This window comes from Podarcis liolepis (assembly GCF_965112155.1).
Source record: "Podarcis liolepis genome assembly, chromosome: 9".
Taxonomy (NCBI): domain Eukaryota; kingdom Metazoa; phylum Chordata; class Lepidosauria; order Squamata; family Lacertidae; genus Podarcis; species Podarcis liolepis.
In genome coordinates, this window is record NC_139564.1 from 12,357,615 (window position 1) to 12,376,960 (window position 19,346).

General features: G+C 46.1%; 1 protein-coding gene and 1 long non-coding RNA gene across 2 annotated transcripts in view; one reads left to right on the forward strand and one right to left on the reverse strand.

Annotated features, from left to right (window-relative positions):
* Positions 1 to 19,346, forward strand: part of LOC310686055 — a 448,979-nt gene that overhangs the window by 339,633 nt on the left and 90,000 nt on the right. The gene's annotated exons all lie outside the window — the stretch shown is intronic.
* ANTXR2 (ANTXR cell adhesion molecule 2) overlaps positions 1 to 19,346 on the reverse strand; it is a 149,534-nt gene that overhangs the window by 110,418 nt on the left and 19,770 nt on the right. The window contains exons 6-7 of the mRNA XM_083458840.1: positions 18,434 to 18,502; positions 16,845 to 16,925 (exon numbers count right to left, since the gene is read on the reverse strand). Of these exons, the coding sequence (XP_083314966.1) occupies positions 16,845 to 16,925; positions 18,434 to 18,502 (150 nt within the window). The remainder of the gene's footprint in view (positions 1 to 16,844; positions 16,926 to 18,433; positions 18,503 to 19,346) is intronic.

Genomic DNA, 19,346 nt, shown 5'->3' on the forward strand with positions numbered 1-19,346 from the left:
AGAATTTTCCTCACTCTCCTGAGGCAATGTTCTTCCGCGATGTCATCCAGCGGATTCACGGGACAGCCCATAATATCTTGTGCTGTATTCACCACCCTCTGTAGGCACTTCCTATTGATGTCAAACCAGCGTACCACACCGTGATGCAGTATGAAAGGACACTTTCTATTCTTGACTGGTAGAAGGAGATCATCAAATGTTGATTGACATCGTTCCTTCGCAATACTCGGAGGAGATGGAGTCTCTGTTGGGCTTTCTTAACCACCTGGGTTGTATTGATTTTCCAAGTAAGGTCTTCACTGAGATAAACTCCTAGGAATTTAAAGGAAGAGACTCTCTCCACACAGCCCTCCCCGATGTACAGTGTGGCTAGTTCTCCTCTCTTCCTCCGAAAGTCCAACACCATCTCCTTTGTCTTGCTGATATTAAGGTGCAAGTTGTTCCCTAGGCAGTATGTAGATATTTTTTGTGTGTTCTCCCAAAGATTGTCCCTTCAGAGGCCTCAGGTCAGTGTGAAGCCCAGTCCTCTGACCATCAGGAGAAGGAAGCACCTGTTCCCATAACTATAGGAAGGGGTGGAAATGGAGGACAAGATAGGTGCTGGGGGTGAGCAATCGGAAAGGGCTGTAGCCTTGCATGCAGAAGGCCTCAGACTCAATGACCCCTGCCAGAAATTCTAGAGAGCTTCTGCCAGTCAGTGTAAATGGACCTTTGATCTGACTCTGTATGAGGCAGCTTCCAATACTCTGTGATCCTAATATGGGATCTCTTCTGACACTGGGGAATCATAGAATTGTAGATACGATACGATAATCTTTATTGTCATTGTCCCATACAGAACAACGAAACTGAAAATCTACACCAGACATTCAGAAACCAACAAGCCTGCTATCTCAGCTATCCCAGCATGGTTAGCCTCCTAAAAAAATCTGATACCCCATAATTAAATACAATATACTCCCATAGAGACTATCTTATTCTGTGTTTAAAACCCAAATTGCATTTGAATAGAAACTGTTTCTCAGGCGGCTAGTCCTAGTCTTTATAAGCCTGTACCTTCTTCCAGAAGGCAGAAGCTGAAAGAGATCATTTCCGGGGTGCGCACTATCCTGTGCTATCTCTGCAGCTTTCTTATAGAACCTGGAAGCGTAGATTTGATCCAAGATGGGAAGAGTGCACCCAGTTATTCTCTCCGCAGTCTTTACAACCCTGCACAGCATTGTTTTTTCCCTGACCGTGCAGCTCCCAAACCACACACACAGACCGTAAGTTAATACACTCTCAACAGTACAATGGTAAAATGCCATCAACAGGTCCTTTGAGAGATTATTTTTCCAGAGGATTCTCAGAAAATATAACCTTTCAGTAGGGCTGAAAAAGGACCCTGAGGATCCAACATCCAATGTGGCTGTTGTCTATTATTTCTGGGGCACTGGCGCCAATCGGAAGCCGCGCCTTGGTTTTCGAACGTTTCGGGAGTTGAACGGACTTCCAAAACACATTAAGTTTGAGAACCAAGGCTCCACTGTATAGTGGTACCTTGGGTTAAGAACTTAATTCGTTCTGGAGGTCCGTTCTTAACCTGAAACTGTTCTTAACCTGAGGTACCACTTTAACTAGTGGGGCCTCCTGCTGCCACCGCGCTGCCACCGTGCAATTTCTGTTCTCATCCTGAAGCAAAGTTCTTAACCCGAGGTACTATTTCTGGGCTAGCGGAGTCTGTAACCTGAAGTGTCTGTAACCCGGAAAGCTCATAACCAAGCGTGGGAGACCCAGGTATAAATGAACATATCCAGGATGGATTTTTAAATTTATTTTTTTGATCAGCACACTCTATACATTGACAATTAGCAAAATATGCTAAGCGTCAATTCGTTTCACAGCATCCTTTGATTTCGCTTAGCCCTAGCACACAGTTCAAAGGATTTTGGCAGCCGCTGCTACCATAAATCATAACTCTCCTGGCATCTGTTCCTCCCGTGAAATGGCAAACAGAGTTCAGGATTCTGGGCAGGCCTTCAGAACAGCTGGATCTCTCCTCCCCCGCCCCCAGAAAGGAAGAAAAAACAAGTTCATGGGTCAGATTTCAGATCATTTCGATCCAAGGGAAACCATGAACGCAACAAGGCAATTGCTTACTTGTGTAAAAAGAAAGGGCCACGTTTGAGTTATTCCCAGATTAAAAGCTCTCTATCGATATCCAGCGCGCATGTGGAATACACAGAATGTCACAGCTTTAAAAGCAATAGGAAGATTTCACTTACATTTCCTAAATGTACACCATTCACTGCTCTTTGCTGTGGATGATGATGATGATGATGATTAATTAACTGAATTTACATCCTTCCCTTTCCTTCTGAAGGAGCCCAGGGTTGCAAGCGTGTCAGTAACTATTTTAATTTTATAAAAGCCAAAGCATTCTAAAAGCAATTACAGTTAGATGCATCTAAAAGGAGTTACAGTTAAAGACATTATTTCATCCAGTATTCCCACGGTGCCAGTAAAAGTATTGTTCTCTCTCTCTTTCTAACTGCAACCTTCCTGACAGCTAGGCTGCTTAAATCCTGCCAAAGCATGACAGTGCACAGGATAGCAAATGTAAAAGATTCCTAAAAACAAATCGTTTCTTTATTTTTATTTATAAAATCAAATGTATATGCCGTTAGTTGTTAAAACAAAATTAAAGCAGTTTGCCATTATATTCTAGTACAGCGATCCACGCACAAGACTTAGCAAACCCAGTGTTTGGCCTTCTCTTGTGATGCTTGCCAAATTTGTGCACACTGTCTGCAAAATTTACCTTGCAGAACCCTGAGTCAATAAAAGAGCAAAACAAAACCACACACACAAATTGCATTAACGGTTTTCTCGCTCCACACTATGATTCAAGGACTGGTAATGTCTTCAAGGGAGTGTGAGGCCAATAATATGCAGATGTGGTTATTCCCCCCCCCCATTTGTTACTATGAACACCATTATGCAAAATTCCATTGGGTATTAATGGGATAGAAACCAGTACAAGAAACAGCCGATTAGGATGATTCAGACTTTATATCATTCATTTTTCTTTATATATTGACAGAAACAGCCTTGAGGTTTCTCAGAAGGTCAGAGCGGGTCGTGACAGGAGCAAATGCATCAGGGACGCCGTTCTACTTCTACGAAGCTAAGCAGGTTTGACCCTGGAAATTGCTTGGATGGGAGCCCTCCTGAGAGAATATAAGCTGGTCTGAGGTTCTCAGAGAAAGAACAGTTTAAAACAAGGTGGGCATGCAACAAAATGTTGTAGAACCTCCTAACAGTATTTCCAGGTTAGCTCATTCCATCCCTTTCCACTTACATTTTTCTTTTCTATCTGACAATCAATTTTCTGCAGATATTGATCATAATCAGTTCTCACTGGGCTGTTTGTGGGGGACAGGACAGGGATGGTGGGGCTTCCACTAGGGCTTTGGTTTTGGTACTTTTGCAAACCTCAGGGCTCCCAAAACAGTGTTAGAAACTCAGATATATACAGTGGTACCTCGGGTTACAGATGCTTCAGGTTACAGACGCTTCAGGTTACAGACTCCGCTAACCCAGAAATAGTACCACAGGTTAAGAACTTTGCTTCAGGATGAGAACACAATCGCGCAGTGGCGGTGCGGCGGCAGCGGGAGGCCCCATTAGCTAAAGTGGTCTTCAGGTTAAGAACAGTTTCAAGTTAAGAACGGACCTCTGGAACGAATTAAGTTCTTAACCCGAGGTACCACTGTACAAGCTAGACGCAAAATGCCTCCTTAAACCAAGGTTATCATCAAAATGGAACGTGTAGTTGCCATTTTGGGGTAAGATGGTTGTAAAGGCTTGTCCCCCCCCCCCCCAAATAATGGCAATGGGGCACCGTTCAAAGTCTCCAATGGGGCATCACCGGCACCGAGGAGAAAATGGATTGCAAATATGGCCGATAAATGAAAGCAGCCAAGATCAGGATAATCCTCAGGGTCTTCTTTGACCTCCTCCAAAACATCTGTAGCCTCAGAGGGGGCCAATACCATCAGAGTTGCTTCCTGAGGTTACGTCAATATAGCACACTAATGAAGTGGAACAAAAGAGAGGGCGAGAGGAAGACAAAGTCCCACCCAATTATTCACTTAACAAGGAAGCAATCCAGGAGTCACTCAAGGCCCACACGAAAAAACAAACCACAAGGAACAGCAGAAACATCACACTATTGGGTTTGCCAGCTGGCTGGTGCGCTCGCTCTCCCAGCAGTTGTTTTCGCCTGCTGGGTGGGTGCTAGAATTTCTGCTGGTGAAGCCAGAATTTTAAAAAGAGAGCTACCGTATTTTTCGCTCTATAACACGCACCCGACCATAACACGCACGTAGTTTTTAGAGGAGGAAAATTTGTAGGCATGCCACTCGTAGGCATTCCCTCCATAACACGCACAGACATTTCCCCTTACTTTTTAGGAGGAAAAAAGTGAGTGTTATGGTGCAAAAAATACGGTATTTCTCCCTCCCTCCCTCCCTCTCTCTCTCTCTCTGCCCTCCACTCTCCCTGGCTAGTTTCTCAGGGGTTGCGGCAACGCACATTTGAACCACAGCAACTTCTTTCGCTATTGCTGTTTATTCAGCATGCATCCCGTGAGAACGGTGCTTCGGAGAGGTCCCCGTTCCGAGGAGCTTACAATCTAAAACTCAGCACAAGGGGAAACAACAAAAATTGACCGGGGAAGAAGGAGCAAAGAGTCTGTGAGCTCCCCTCTGAGAGCCTGCCATTTTGCACATGGTTTCACTTACCATGTCGTGCAAAGCAGGCCAATAGAACCCGGTTTAGGAAACCACAAAAAATAACAATTTAAAAGAGAAGTGTGCTTTAAAGGGAGGGAGAAAGAGGAACTGATAAAGAGCTGTTTTGCAAAAATATGTGACGGTGCAGAGCTAGAACTCTTACAGGTGCGACTCGTTCCACATTTGTACAAAATCAATTGTTTAGTGCGGCAGCATCTGCACTTTGGAACTCCCTGCCACTTGACAGCTGGCACTGTATTCTTTTTGGTGCCTTCTAAATACTTTTTTTTTTTTTTTTTAGGGCAAGCCAATCCAGATATGTAGAATGCTGGCATGCTTTAATCTGGTTTTAGCTTCTCGCTAATTTTATATTTTGAACATTTCAAATAGCCGTTTTTTTCACTGACAATGTTACTGTTTTATTCATTTTGTAAACAACTTTGATTTTTTAAAAAGCAGTATATAGATTTTACAAACTAAAAACAATAAAAATAACTTTACGGCGCTACTTTGCTGTGCCAGCTTTTGCAAAAAGACGTTTCTAAGCGGAATAGGGAACTGCAGCCTAGCGGTAAACTGAATACTTTTATCTGCAAAAGGTCTAAGGATCAGCCCCCAACAGACCAGCAGGTCTTTGCAGCTGTTTCATTTTCAATTTGCCAATCACTTTTTAGGTTTTTAAGGGTGTTTTATGTTTTAACATCGTACACTGCCCTGATAAGTCCATGATATGAAAGTACAGAATGACAATCCGATCAGATTGCAAGCTTCATTCCTCAATTTTAGAGCTGGTTGTGTGTGTGTGTGTGTGGGTGGGTGGGTGGGTGCTTTGGCAAGACTCTGAAGACAGACAGGAGAGTTAGCAGGTTTCCTTGCAGGCTGAAATGCGGTCCAGGCAGGACTGAGTCCAAGCAGGATTGACTCTGGATCAATAAGTCTAGAGAGAAGCTCTATGGAACACAGCTAAGACAGAGGCTTGCCTGGAAAGGCTGAACAAGGAACAAGGAAAGGCTGAAACCCAGTGCTTAACTGCTGAAATGTTAGAGGGGAGGGGCACCGACACAGGAGCTAAAGCAAGGTGGGGAACATTTGACTCCCCATATATTGTTGGACTCAAACTCCCATCAGCTCCAGCTATCATAGCCAATGTTAGAGAGAACGGTAGCTGTGGTCCAACAGAATGCAGAGAGTCGTCACAGATTTCCCACCCCTGGGTTAAAGCCTGGATGGTTGTACAGTGGTACCTCAGTTTTTGAACAGCTTAGTTCATGAACAACTTGGAACCCGAACACTGCAAAACCAGATGTTTCGGTTTTCAAATGTTTTTTCAGAAGCAGAACAGGCTCCATTTTTCATCCCCCTGTGTTTCCTGTTGCGCTGCTAATTTGCGTCCTCCCATTGTAATTGAAGCCTTCCGTTTCCAATTGCAGTGTTCTGAGGTGATATTTGGAGCTTATATTTGGTGCTTTTGTTTTTCTATTTATTTTGTGGTTTTTGTTTTGAGGCTTTTTCAGTTAATTTGTTTTTATGATTGTGTGGATCCCAGTTCAGCTATTGATTGATTGATTGTGTGACTGCAGAAATGGATAAAAGCCCCCCATCCAAACTATGACTATCAGTGCAGGCAAGGAAAAAATAATAATTTTAATTTTCATCATCTACAATGCTGTTTTATTTATTTTATTGTACAGTACATTGTTTATTGCTTTCAGTTTATGGATCAATGGTCTCGTAAGATAGCAAAATTCATGTTTTAGGGGTTGTTTTTAAAAGTCTGGAACAGATCAATCCGTTTTGCATTACTTTCTAAGGGAAAGCGTGCCTTGGTTTTTGAACGCTTTGGTTTTGGAACGGACTTCCAGAATGGATTAAGTTTACGAACCAAGGTACCACTGGATTTGTTTAACATTGAAGAGGAAGGCACTCAGTATATGCTAACGGGGCATTCTGTAAGGAATGGCAGAGCCAAACTTTGGGAAGCCCTGGCTTTGTGTGATGGCCTGGGATTCGGGCTCGGACTCGGAACTGGAGGAGTCTCAGTCTGCACCGGATCCTCTGCCTCAGGCGGCATCTGAACCAAGTCTGGGGCCTGATCCTGAAGAGTCCCAGTCTGCACAGGTTCCCCTGCAACAAGCACCAGCTGGGCCGAGTTAGGGGCCTGAGCCTGCCCTGGCTCCAGATGTGGGGATTACCTCGTTGCCTTCAGCTGGGCCATCACTTACAGCTGCTCCACTACCAGTTGGGTCAGGAGAGGCTGAGGCAGCCCCTGGGTCTAGTAACCCACAACATCTCCCGAGCTGCAGAGACTCAGGTCTGAGAGAAGGAGAGACCTGAGTACTTGCAGGAGGAGTGCTCACCTTCGGACGAGACAGAAGAAGAAGAGGAGGAGGAGGAGGAGGAGGAGGAGGAGGAGGAGGAGTAGTTTGGATTTGATATCCCGCCTTTCACTCCCCTTCAGGAGTCTTAAAGAGGCTAACATTCTCCTTTCCCTTCCTCCCCCACAACAAACACTCTGTGAGAGACTTCAAAGAAGTGTGACTGGCCCAAGGTCACCCAGCAGCTGTATGTGGAGGAGCGGAGACGCGAACCCGGTTCCCCAGATCACGAGACTACCGCTCTTAACCACTACACCACACTGGCTCTCAAGGAAGTGAGTCACCGGGGGATCAGGACCGGCCGTTACCCCGACAGAGATAAAAGGCTGTTGGATCTCAGCCCAGGTTGCGGGAGCAACATTGCTGTATGCTAGATCCTGTAGCTGTCCTTGCCTGGTTTCCTGCCTTGGCCCTGTTGGACTGACTCCTCGTGGAATCCTTGGATTCAGGACCAGACCTGGACCGCGTAGCTCGGGTTAACCCCTGGGCCCAGCACAGGCTTTAGCTAAGATTCCTGGATTGCAGGGAGCTAGACTCAATGACGCTCGGGGTCCTTTCCAATTCTACGATCCTCTATGAAGCTTGGAAGAATCTTGGTGAAGTGGAAGCAGACGAGACTGGGATAAGGAGTGTGGAACAGAGTGGAAACTGTTTATTGCGTATCTACAAAAGCATTGTAAGGAAGTTAATACAGTGGCAGGCTTTTTTAAGAAACCACTTGTAATATTAAGGAGACTGTTTAAATTTGGAGATAAAGATAAGGAAATTATTGACATGTATAAATTAAGATAACATAAAAGAACTAGGCGAGGGGGATGGAGGGAAGTCAAGGGATCTGAGTAATCCTAAAACGTGGATTTAATATTGTGCGAAAATGTTTTATTTTCTATTTTTTATTTGTTGTGGTTTATTCGTTTTATACTTATGTGATGATAATGTTTAATTGTGAATTTTTTATTTTTTATTTTTAAAAAGAGCGGGGAACGGAGGCTGAAAGCGATGTTCTGGAGTTTGTAGTTTGTTAAGAGCGTTTACCGTTTCAGTTATGTAATGCAACCAATAGCAGTTTAGTGGTATCTGACGAGTCAAATCGAAATCATAAGGCAAACCGTGCAGAGGAAAGCAGAGGAAGGGGTGGGGAGGGAGAGAACCTGGGACCTTATCAGTTAAGTTGCGGCTTAGGGAGCAGCCCTCTGTGCACCAGGACATTATACGATTTGTAATATGTCAGGGGATGTCAAATTAAGCCCTGTGCTGTAGTGAAGGGTAGGAGGACAGAGAAATATTCCCCTTCCGGGCCATTGAGCCCCTTTAACAACTCCACGCAGCCATTCACCCCCTCACCTCCCCAGTAGCTCTCTGCTCCTCTCGCATTTCAGCTGCATGAGCAGAAACCTCTTAACATGTTTGTTCTAAATCTCACAGCAAGTGCGGCTCCAGCGCTGGGCTATCCGTGTGGATTAGAGGAGAGAGTGATATAATCGGAATAATTTTCCTCCATGCTCACTTCATGCCTCCCTTCCTTCTCCTCCAAACTTCTTCTTCTTCTTCTTCTTCTTCTTCTTCTTCTTCTTCTTCTTCTTCTTCTTCCACTTAAGCGTTTAATGACTCGCTTCCTGGCTGCCCCAGCACACAAAGCCAAGCATATTTCTTCCTCTTGCAGGAAATGTTCCTATTAAGGAGGCTCGTAATTGGTAATCAGATGCTCCCTGTAAATGGATTCTGTTCTTGCAAAGAAAAAAAAAGCGGCGCACGGGGCCAGGCTTCACATACACGGCGGCTGGCTGGCACTTCTCTTTTCTAGCCTCTTGCAAAGGAAACGGAAAAAAACCCCTCTGTGTTTTCTGCTTAGTTGCACCGAGAGCAGGTGATTGTACAAAACAGCAGGGCAGGAAAGTTTTGACACAGCATGGAGAGCATCGTGGAGCAAACCTCCTGCTGGCTGTTCACCTCTATCGCTCTTGAAACAGCAAAGGTTGCACTGCAACAAGAGCTTTGACTTCTCCAAGCCTCTCTCCACACTCAACATGGGAACATAAGAACAAAGGCCAATCTAGTCAAGGCTCCTGGTCTCATAGCAGTCAATGGGAAGCCCATTAGATGGGCCTGAGTGTGAAAACACTCTTCCCCAGCCGTGACTCTCAACAACTGGTATTCAAAGGCATACTGTCTTCGAAAGTGGAGGCAAACATAGTCGTCATGGCTAATAGTTCATAGCAGCCTTTTTCCTTTGTATAATTTTCTTTTAAAGGAATCCGAGCAGTGTTCAAAATTGGCCAGGCGTATTTTGCACTAGAGCTGGACCATAAAGAAGGCTGATTGCCGAAGAATTGATGCTTTTGAATTATGGTGCTGAAGGAGACTCTTGAGAGTCCCATGGACTGCAAGAAGATCAAACCTCTCCATTCTGAAGGAAATCAGCCCTGAGTGCTCACTGGAAGGACAGATCCTGAAGCTGAGGCTCCAAGACTTTGGCCACCTCATGAGAAGAGAAGACTCCCTGGAAAACAGGGAGGAAGATGGAGGGCACAAGGAGAAGGGGACGACAGAGGACGAGATGGTTGGACAGTCTTCTCGAAGCTACCAGCATGAGTCTGACCAAATTGCGGGAGGCAGTGGAAGACAGGAGTGCCTGGCGTGCTCTGGTCCAGGGGGTCACGAAGAGTCGGACACGACTAAACGACTAAACAACAACAACAATCAGCCACTTGGGACCGAGTGAAGTTTCCCAGGTGCCAGGATAGCGCCTGATGTCTCCACCATTTGGAGGTGCATGCCTGGGGATCCTCGGACCTTTGCTGTTTTCACACACATCCTGTAGAATTCTGACTGTGATACAGTCCTACCTTATGTTACGTTTGCTTCATGTTACGTTCTTTCAGGTTATGTCCCGTGGTGACCCGGAAGTACTGGAAAGGGTTTCACCACTTGCGCATGCACAGAAGTGCTAAATTGCACTTGCGCACAAGCACCAAATCGCGCACCTGCGCAGATACGGCACTTCAGGTTGTGCTCTTTTAATGTTGCGAATGGGCCTCTGGAATGGATCCCATCCACAACCAGAGGTACCACTGTATTTTATCTGCACAATCCAAACAAATTTCAGGAACCCAAATCTGGCCCCAAAATGGCAACTAGGCATTCAGTTTTGGGCGACTGTAACCCTGGTTCAAGGAGCCATTTGGTGCCCAACTTAGATATCTGAGTTTCTAACACTGCGTCCAAGTTGGTGGCTATCACAACCTCTTGTGAGAGGAAATTCCATAGTTTTAACTGTGCACTGTGTGAACAAGTGCTTTCTTTTGCCTGTCCTGAATTGTCCAATATTCAGCCTCTGTGGATGGTCCCGGGTTCTAGTATATGATGAGAGAGGAAGAAAAATGATACTTCGAGGAGAGAGCTGAGCTGCTTGTACAGAAGCATCGAAATGACGAACACACCAACCCACATCAAGGCCACTTCCTGTGATTGCTCTCCTACCTAGCAACAGGATGTGTGCAGATACCACAGGTGCAGAGAGCTGAACTGCTTCAAACCACACACACACACACCATGCTGTAGCCACTTTCCACATGATGCTCTCCCACAACGAAGCAAGATCTGGATGGAGCTGAGCACATAGACCAGACTCAACTTTCTTTGCCTTAGTCCTTAGCCCACAGCAACACCAGACAATATAACAAAATTTAAAACAGATAATACAATTGACATAAACTTAAAAAAAAAAAACCTAAAAGGTAAAGGGACCCCTAACCATTAGGTCCAGTCATGACCGACTTTGGGGTTGCAGTGCTCATCTCGCTTTACTGGCTGAAGGAGCCGGCGTACAGCTTCTGGGTTATGTGGCCAGCATTACTAAGCCACTTCTGGCAAAACAGAGCAGCACACGGAAACGCCGTTTACCTTCCTGCCTGAGCGGTACCTATTTATCTACTTGCACTTTGATGTGCTTTCGAACTGCTAGGTGGGCAGGAGCTGGGACCGAGCAACAGGAGATCACCCCGTCGCGGGGATTTGAACCGCGACCTTCCGATCGGCAAGTCCTAGGCTCTGTGGTTTAACCCACAGCACCACCCGCGTCCCTTAAAAAAAACAAAAAACTACTCACTATCTAAAACCACACACACACAAGCCTATTTAAAACTTGTAACTAGTAGAATTGCATATAAAGATGTATACAGGAGGAGAAATTCTCACTAAAATGCAGTTGAATTTTCAGCAGAATTTTTTTGGGGGGTGGGGGGAGAAATCACAAACTGATATGGAAAAATGAGGGGAAAAGGTCTGTTCATTGTGTGTGTTTGTGTTGTAATAATAAGCTATTAAAAGGTATACATATATACATATATACTGTATTTTCCGTCCCATAGGACGCACCTAGTTTTTTGGGGGGAAATAAAGGGGGGGATTTCCTTTATTCCCCCCCCCAAAAAAAACCATGTCAAGGAACAGCGGTATGGCGGTGCTCCGCCTCCCCGCTGTCCCCTGAGCTTGTGGGGCTGGTGCTGGGAAGAAGCACGCTTCTCCCCAGCGCCAGCCTCCAAATCAGGTCGAGGAACAGCGGGATGGCGGCGCTGCGCCTCCCCGCTGTCCCCCGAACTTCTGGGGCTGGCCGATGTCTGCCCGGCACAAGGGGCGCTCTGCTTCAGGGCGACCTGCGCGCCAGGCGGTAGGCTGCTATCCCCTTCATTTTTGGAGGGGGAAAAGTGTGTCCTATAGGGCAAAAAATACGGTATTCCCTATGGAGATACTTCACCTGCATGTGCACAGAGTAGCACCCTACAGGATAGGGCAGATCATGCCACATGTTTTGCATAACTTATTTGGCTTTCCCTAGTCCCGGGAGCTAAGAAATACCCAGGGCCGCAAGCCCTGCTCTTCCACCACCCAGCTAGAAATCCAACTCACATTTCATGCTTGAAGGAGAGTCTTCTCTCAAAACAAACGTATTGCAAAACACACACAAAACGCCCAACCACTACTGTTTGGCCTTTGCCTCTATTCATGAAAAAGCCATGCCAAAAAAAGGCTCTGAATTGCATTCTTCCTCCGAGCAGCTCACAAGGTCTACACATCGTTTCTCCTCCACCACCCCTTTTTCTCAGGCAGGACAGTTATTATCTTTCTGCCTAACAAGATTTGTGGCCAAACAGGGATTTGAACCCAAATCAGCTGAGTCAAAGCCCAGCATTCTGCCTAGGATGCCACACTGTCTGTTCCCCTTCTTATGCATCCTAAAAATGAGAATAGATTGCAGCCTCCCGCAATTCATGCTCATGATCTGCATCTGATATACATGCAATTCCTACACTTCTCTTTCAGGCTAAGCAGGTTGCTTCCAAAGAACATTTTTTTAGAAGGGAATAGTATCTGCAATGAAAGATGGCTCTGTAGGAGAGCAAGGGAAACTCATACACTCGTGAGCCCTGAATTTTCACATTGCCAGAGCATTTATTCCGCTTGCTCAGGAAGCCATACTTCCAGATAATTATCAGCCAAACTAGATCAGTAAACCATTACTGATCGGATAACTAAGTTGCCTTCAGCGTTTCTTCTTAAGCCACTAGACTTCCCTCTCGGATTGATGGATTCTGACAAGCCTTTCGTTCATTTAGATGCTTTGCAAAGTTGGGAGATGTTAACAGCGCCAGAAAAGCTTGCAAAAGTTCACTGGCAGGCTTATAGCGGAAGAGGATTGCACACAGATCTCGTACGTTGTTTAACTTTACACAATTCCCAGAGGAGCAGCCCTGCTAGGCTGTCGCAGCCGAAACAAACAAGAGGCTTGCGACACTTTAAAAGGCTAACAAATGCATGATGGCATAAGCTTTTGCAGAGCGCAGCCCCGCTTCCTCTGGCGCATAAAGTGTTATCCTCAGTTACTCGTTTATATGTGCATGGCTTGAGGGGAATGGGGGATTGCAAACAGTGAGGTCAGGGGGGAAATGAAGCAGAGAATACGCAGAACAGCAGCCACAGTAGTTAGTGATAACACAGAAATTCTAGCGTCTATATGCTAATTAACACATATAGTGTGATTATGGGAGGGGGGGGAACCCACTAAAACTTTGTCCCAGTTCTTTTTTTATTTGCAAGCCAAATCCTATGCATATCATCTCAGAAGTAAGTCATAAGAAGAAAAGAAAAGCAATAAGACTGAATCAGGTAAGTGCTGGAGGTGCAAAGAGGTTGCATATGCGGAGGACTTGCAAAAGGGTAAAAGAGTATTGGGAAATGATCCATAACGAATTGAGAAAAATGTTTAAAAGTACTTTCCCAAGAAAAACGAGAGTCCTTTCTGTTGGGAAGAATTCAGACTGAAATTCCCAAGTGTCAAAAAAGGTTATTTATGTATGCCACTACTGCGGTCAGTAGGGGCGCGGGTGGCGCTGTGAGTTAAACCACAGAGCCAAGGACTTGCCGATTAGAAGGTCGGCGGTTCGAATCCCCGCAACGGGGTGAGCTCCCGTTCCTCAGTCCCTGCTCCTGCCAACCTAGCAGTTCGAAAGCACATAGTGCAAGTAGATAAATAGGTACCGCTCCAGCGGGAAGGTAAACAGCCTTTCTGTGCGCTGCTCTGGTTCGCCAGAAGCGGCTTAGTCATGCTGGCCACATGACCTGGAAGCTGTATGCCGGCTCCCTCGGCCAGTAAAGCAAAATGAGCGCCGCAACCCCAGAGTCGGCCACGACTGGACCTAATAGTCAGGGGTCCCTTTACCTTTACCTATATATACAAATATCTACAGGCTATAATACACAAGCAGTTCATACAGTCAAACAGAGTACCTGGCTGCACCTTAAGGCAAATAAGAAAACCTCTCTCTCTCTCTCTCTCTCTCTCTCTCTCACCACACTCTTTTACACCACCACACTTACTACTGGGCAGGTTTCTCTTTTAAACCGAGGACAGCCAATCAACTGACAGCACATTACTGCTGAGTCTTTCTGACTCAGCACTTCCATAGAAAGTATTGCTGGCTGATTGCATCAGCTAGCAAACTCAAGCCTGCAGACTTACTATCTCACACAGCATTCTGTGAATCCCGACACCCTGTTCTCACAGTGGCCTGCCGGGAGCCCAGAAGAAAGACCTCCATACAAGAAGGCTCTCCTCACTTGCAATTTATGACAATGGGTATTCAGAGGCATACTGTCTCCAAAGCAGAGGCAGAGAACAGCACCAGTTCCAGCTATTGGCTCATATTTGCGTGGGAATGGATTTGTTTTCATGTATCGACTGACTGGTCAAACATGAACTCCCAGACCACTTCGCCTTCAGCTTCAGATCTCTTCAACCCCCAATGACTAGCGGAAGCCAAATACAATCTACTGAGTAAACATATGCAAAGGTTGCTTATACAGTCATTATTGCTTATACAATCGGTTCCAGATGTCCATTCGGCTCCCAAAACCGTTCAAAAACCAAGGTGTGGCTTCCGATTGGCTGCAGGAGCTTCCGCACTTAAGCGGAAGCAGCACTGGACGTCCAGCTTCTGAAAAACATTCGGAAACTGGAACATTCACTTCTGGTTTTTTGCCGTTCAGGAGCCAAAATCTACAAGTACCAAGGTGTTCAAGAACCAAGGTACGATTGTACTTTGCATGACCTTACATTTGTTGCAGAAGCTTTTCTACCAAAAGCTGAAATTCTCAGGCCAGTTTCTACCTTCTTTGTAGATTCCATGAAGTTGCACAGACAATCAAGCCCTGATTACAGAAACCTAGCTCTCAGACACTGAAGAACAATGGCCTCAGCTTTAAAATGCATTGCATTTCCTTTGCACCGAAATGAATGGAATGGAGTAACATATTGGCAACGTAATTTACACCATGAATTTTGTAAGTTACATCATTTCACCACAGCAAACAGCAAGACAAATAATGTGGTTCTTGATGGAAGGCATAACGCAGTGGAGCTGAAACAGTGCTGCATAAGACAAATACGGAACGGAATGAAAAAGCCTTCTTGCATCCCGACTACCAAGCAATAGTTTGTGGTTGCCACCAGCTGGGTCTCTATTCCAGCGCTTCTATGGTGCATCCCACAGCATTGGTGTAATTGCAGAGTTGGAAGGGACCTAGTCTTACCCCATGCAATGCAGGAATCTCAGCACCCCATCCAGTTTGAAACCGGACCAGATCCTGCTTAGCTTTGCAAAGCTGCTAGCTGTCAGGGGACTGCCATCGGAACAGGGGAGGGAGGCAGGGACGCCGTTGGGATACAGGGAGCCGCAGAAACTTCTGAGGAGCAGTTCCTCGTCCAGTGGTGGGAAAAGCCACACCTCCAGTGGAGAAGAGAGGGAAGGGGCCGCCAAGTGAGGAGAGGGCTCGAAGATGCTGCTGAGAGCCCAAGCGCCTCACCTAGCCCGGTTGGCCAGGAGGCACACACACGACTTCCGTCGCCCAGTTTGCGCAGAGGGGTGAAACGCAAGGAGGGGAGGTGAAGGTTTGGAGTGTCTAAGTGTTGGAAATCAAGCCTTTATCAGGAGAAACTGGCAACTCTCCCAGGAACCCGGCTTGGTCTCCTGTTGACCTCCCTGTATGCTTTCCCGGCAAGATCTAGGCAGAGGTCGCGATAGGCGATCCTTCTCAGCGTGAGAAGAACACACCACTCTTTCCTGCCCCCCCCATTGGGCAGGGGAAAGAGATAGACAGAAACGTATTTACATGCCTTTATTTCTGTCTTTGCAGCATTACAGAAAACATGACTGCTTTCTTCAAACTCCAACAGCCGAGAGACAAACTCCTCCTGTACTTCCTGTACAGCTCATATTACACTCTGAGCTAATTCCGGTGCCCTCTGCACTGTGAATTGACTGTCCCTCTGTTTCCCACGGAACAGTCCCAACATTCGCATTATGTTTTGCTTTCAAGCTAGCAGTAGCTCGCGGCTGCATTGCTTCAATATCGTAACATACTCCCCCATATGAATCAATGTGCACTGCGAGCAAAGCGTGATCCAGAGAAGAAAACAAACAGAAAAGAAAACACTAAGTTCTTATGTTGGGGGGGGAACCGGAAGGGGCCACTCCCGGATTCTGCAAGTGACTAAGACGGACATGAACCTTGTGTAACTGCACTGTAAATAGTTTGCACGATATAACCTGTAAAAGACAGGTCGGAGTCCTGCCTGGTTGCATCTGACACCAGCAGTTTTATTGCTGCCTGTGTAAGATAAAAAGGCAGATATCTCTCATAGTCAAACTGGATTATGGAACAGACAGAAGCAGCAAGTTTCAGTGGCATGGCAATCCTTTTTTTCCTCCCTCCCAACTTGGGCAGGATGAAATTCTCACACTGGACTCTGGAGCCATAATTCAGCAATCCATTGAGAGAGAAATACTCCTCTCTATTCAGTCTGGGGCCTTATGTGGTACCTAGCAGCTTATAGAGGAGGGATAATTGACGTGTGTTGCTGGACTTCAAATCCCAGGCTGCCCCAGCCGCTATGGTCCATGTTTAGGGACGATGGGGAGTGTTAGTCCAAAAACATCTGGAAGGATGCAATTTAGTCATCCCTGCCTGAGAGATCAGATCTGTGGAAGCCACATCAATCTGCAACAAAGCACTCAGGCTAGAGAAAGCTCAGGCAGCTTAATATTTCGCATGGAAGACGACGCCACAAAAGTAAATAAGATTTCACCACCTTAGTACATGAAAAATTAAGGCAATATGTGCTTTCCAGCATACTTACCGAATTAATTATCCCCCGGAGGGCTTGGAATCCTTCCTTGACTGGGAAGACTTGCTCCTTAAAACCAGCTATCCTTTCAAGCTAAGGAAGTAAGGACAAATGCATTGGCAAAAAAATACGAACAGCTAAACCAGCCTTTGAAAAACAACTATCACAGACCAGTATCCTGGTTTCACAGTGACCAACCAGATGTTCACAGCAACTGATATTCAGAGGCCTACTGCCTGCAATAGTGGAGGGAGAACATAGCCCTTATGGCTAGTCACAAACTGAAGGATGCATGAAGGAGAACCACACAAGAAGATGGTGCTGTTTTTGCTCTTTGTAGCTGTTCTCAGTCAAAGAAAGATGTTGCTTGAAAGCAACTTGTATTTTTAGCTGGGGTAACAGCTGCCAAGAAAAACAGCAAAGCTTTGGCCATGTGTACAACTCTTCCTCCTGTCTGTATGTCTGTTCCTTGGGTCCTGGTCCAACAACGTTCATTTTATTTATTTATTTAAAAAAGTCAGATCTGTGCCTCCTCTTTCCTATGAGGAGCTCTGCCCAAGGCATCAGATAGCAACCGCCAATGAGAATAGACAACACTGGGTTAGACTGGCCAATGGCCTGGCTCAGTATAACAGGGGTGGGTAACCTGGGGCCCTCCAGCTGTTGCTGGACTATGATTCTCACCATCCCTGGCCATCAACCGGGCTGGCTCAGACTCTGGGGGCTGTAGTCCATCACCATCCTTTAGATGGCCACAAGTTCCCCATCCCTGCAGCAGATGGTAGCTTCAGACTTGGCCTCTACATGCAGCAGAATGAGGAGGTGACAGAATGGGCCGTACCAACCTGCAGGAGGGGGATCACGGTTTTGAATGCTTTCCTACATGCAAGATTCACTGCAAACACAAACTGCTTTGTCATATATACATCTACATCTACATCTACATCTACATCTACATCTACATCTACATCTACATCTACATCTACATCTACAGCTGTAGCTGTAGCTGTAGCTGTAGCTGTAGCTGTAGCTGTAGCTGTAGCTGTAGCTGTAGCTGTAGCTGTATCTACCGTAGAATTGTAGAGTCGTGCCCTGCCTCCAATGGGCAGGAACAGGAGAACAGGCCTTTTCTGTTGCTGCTCCTCATAGAATCATAGAGTTGGAAAGGACCACAAGGGTCATCTAGTCCAACCCCCCGTGATGCAGGAATCTTTTGCCCATTGTGGGGCTTGAACCCACAACCCTGAGATTAAGAGCTTCATGCTCTCCCTACAGCAAGAAAGCATAACACCATACAATAAAATCCATCTACACAAGTTAAAAACAGACATTGTGGAAGGATGCATTTTGTAATTGCCTACATAGGCCTGGATGGAATAGGAAGGTTTTTGTGTGTTTTAACATGGTGGGAAGTGGAGGGACAATTCAAAATAGGTATGTCCTACTGACAACCTAAGGATTTTGCGCCTTCATTCTGCTGCATATATACAGGGCAGGTCTCCTAGAAGGTGTATCCAATACCAAGGAAGCGAGTAAACCTTCAAACATTGCCAGCAACTTGTTTATCATCTCAACACGGTGTCCTGTAATATAGCCCCTACCTGGTCTTGGTCAAAATCAAGGACTCCGACGCAGTAGACTCTTGCTCCCATATCCCTGGCAAGCTCTGCCTTGAATGGAAATAAATCAATAAAAGTTTTATGCATTTGGTAGAATATAACAAGGTCCTGGTCTGACGGCACTGGCTACCAATTAGTTTCTGGGCCCAGTTCAAAGTGCTGGTTTTGACCTATAAAGCCTTAAACAGCTCAGAGCTGCAATACCTCAAGGACCACCTCTCCCCATATGAACCTACCAGGACCCCAAGATCATCTTCTGAGGCCCTTCTTCATGCGCCTGCTCCACAAGAGGTCCAGAGGGTGGCAAGACAAGAACAGGCCTTTTCTGCAGTCGCTCCCCATCTGTGGAATGCTCTCCCCAGAAAGGCTTGCCTGTCACCTTCATTGTACACCTTTAGGCGCCAGGCAAAATCGTTCCTCTTTAACGAGGCCTTTGATGGATCCAATGCCCTTTTAAAATGTGTTGGGGAGGGGGGTTATTGGGTTGCTTTCCTTTCCATTTCAATTATGTCTTTTGTGATTTTTATCTTGTGATTTTGTCGTGTGAACCACCCTGAGATCTGTGGGTATAGGGTATAGGGACGTGGGAGGCGCTGTGGTCTAAACCACAGAAGATCAGAAGATCAGCAGTTCAAATCCCCACGACGGGGTGAGCTTCTGTTGCTCTGTCCCAGCTCCTGCCAACCTAGCAATTTGAAAGCATGCCAGTGCAAGTAGATAAATAGGTACCGCTCCGGCGGGAAGGTAAATGGAGTTTCTGTGCACTCTGGCACTTGTCACAGTGTTCCGTGCGCCAGTACCGGTTTAGTCATGCTGGCCACATGACCCAGAAAACTGTCTGTGGGCAAATGCCGGCTCTCTCAGCCTGAAGCAAGATGAGCGCCACAACCCCATA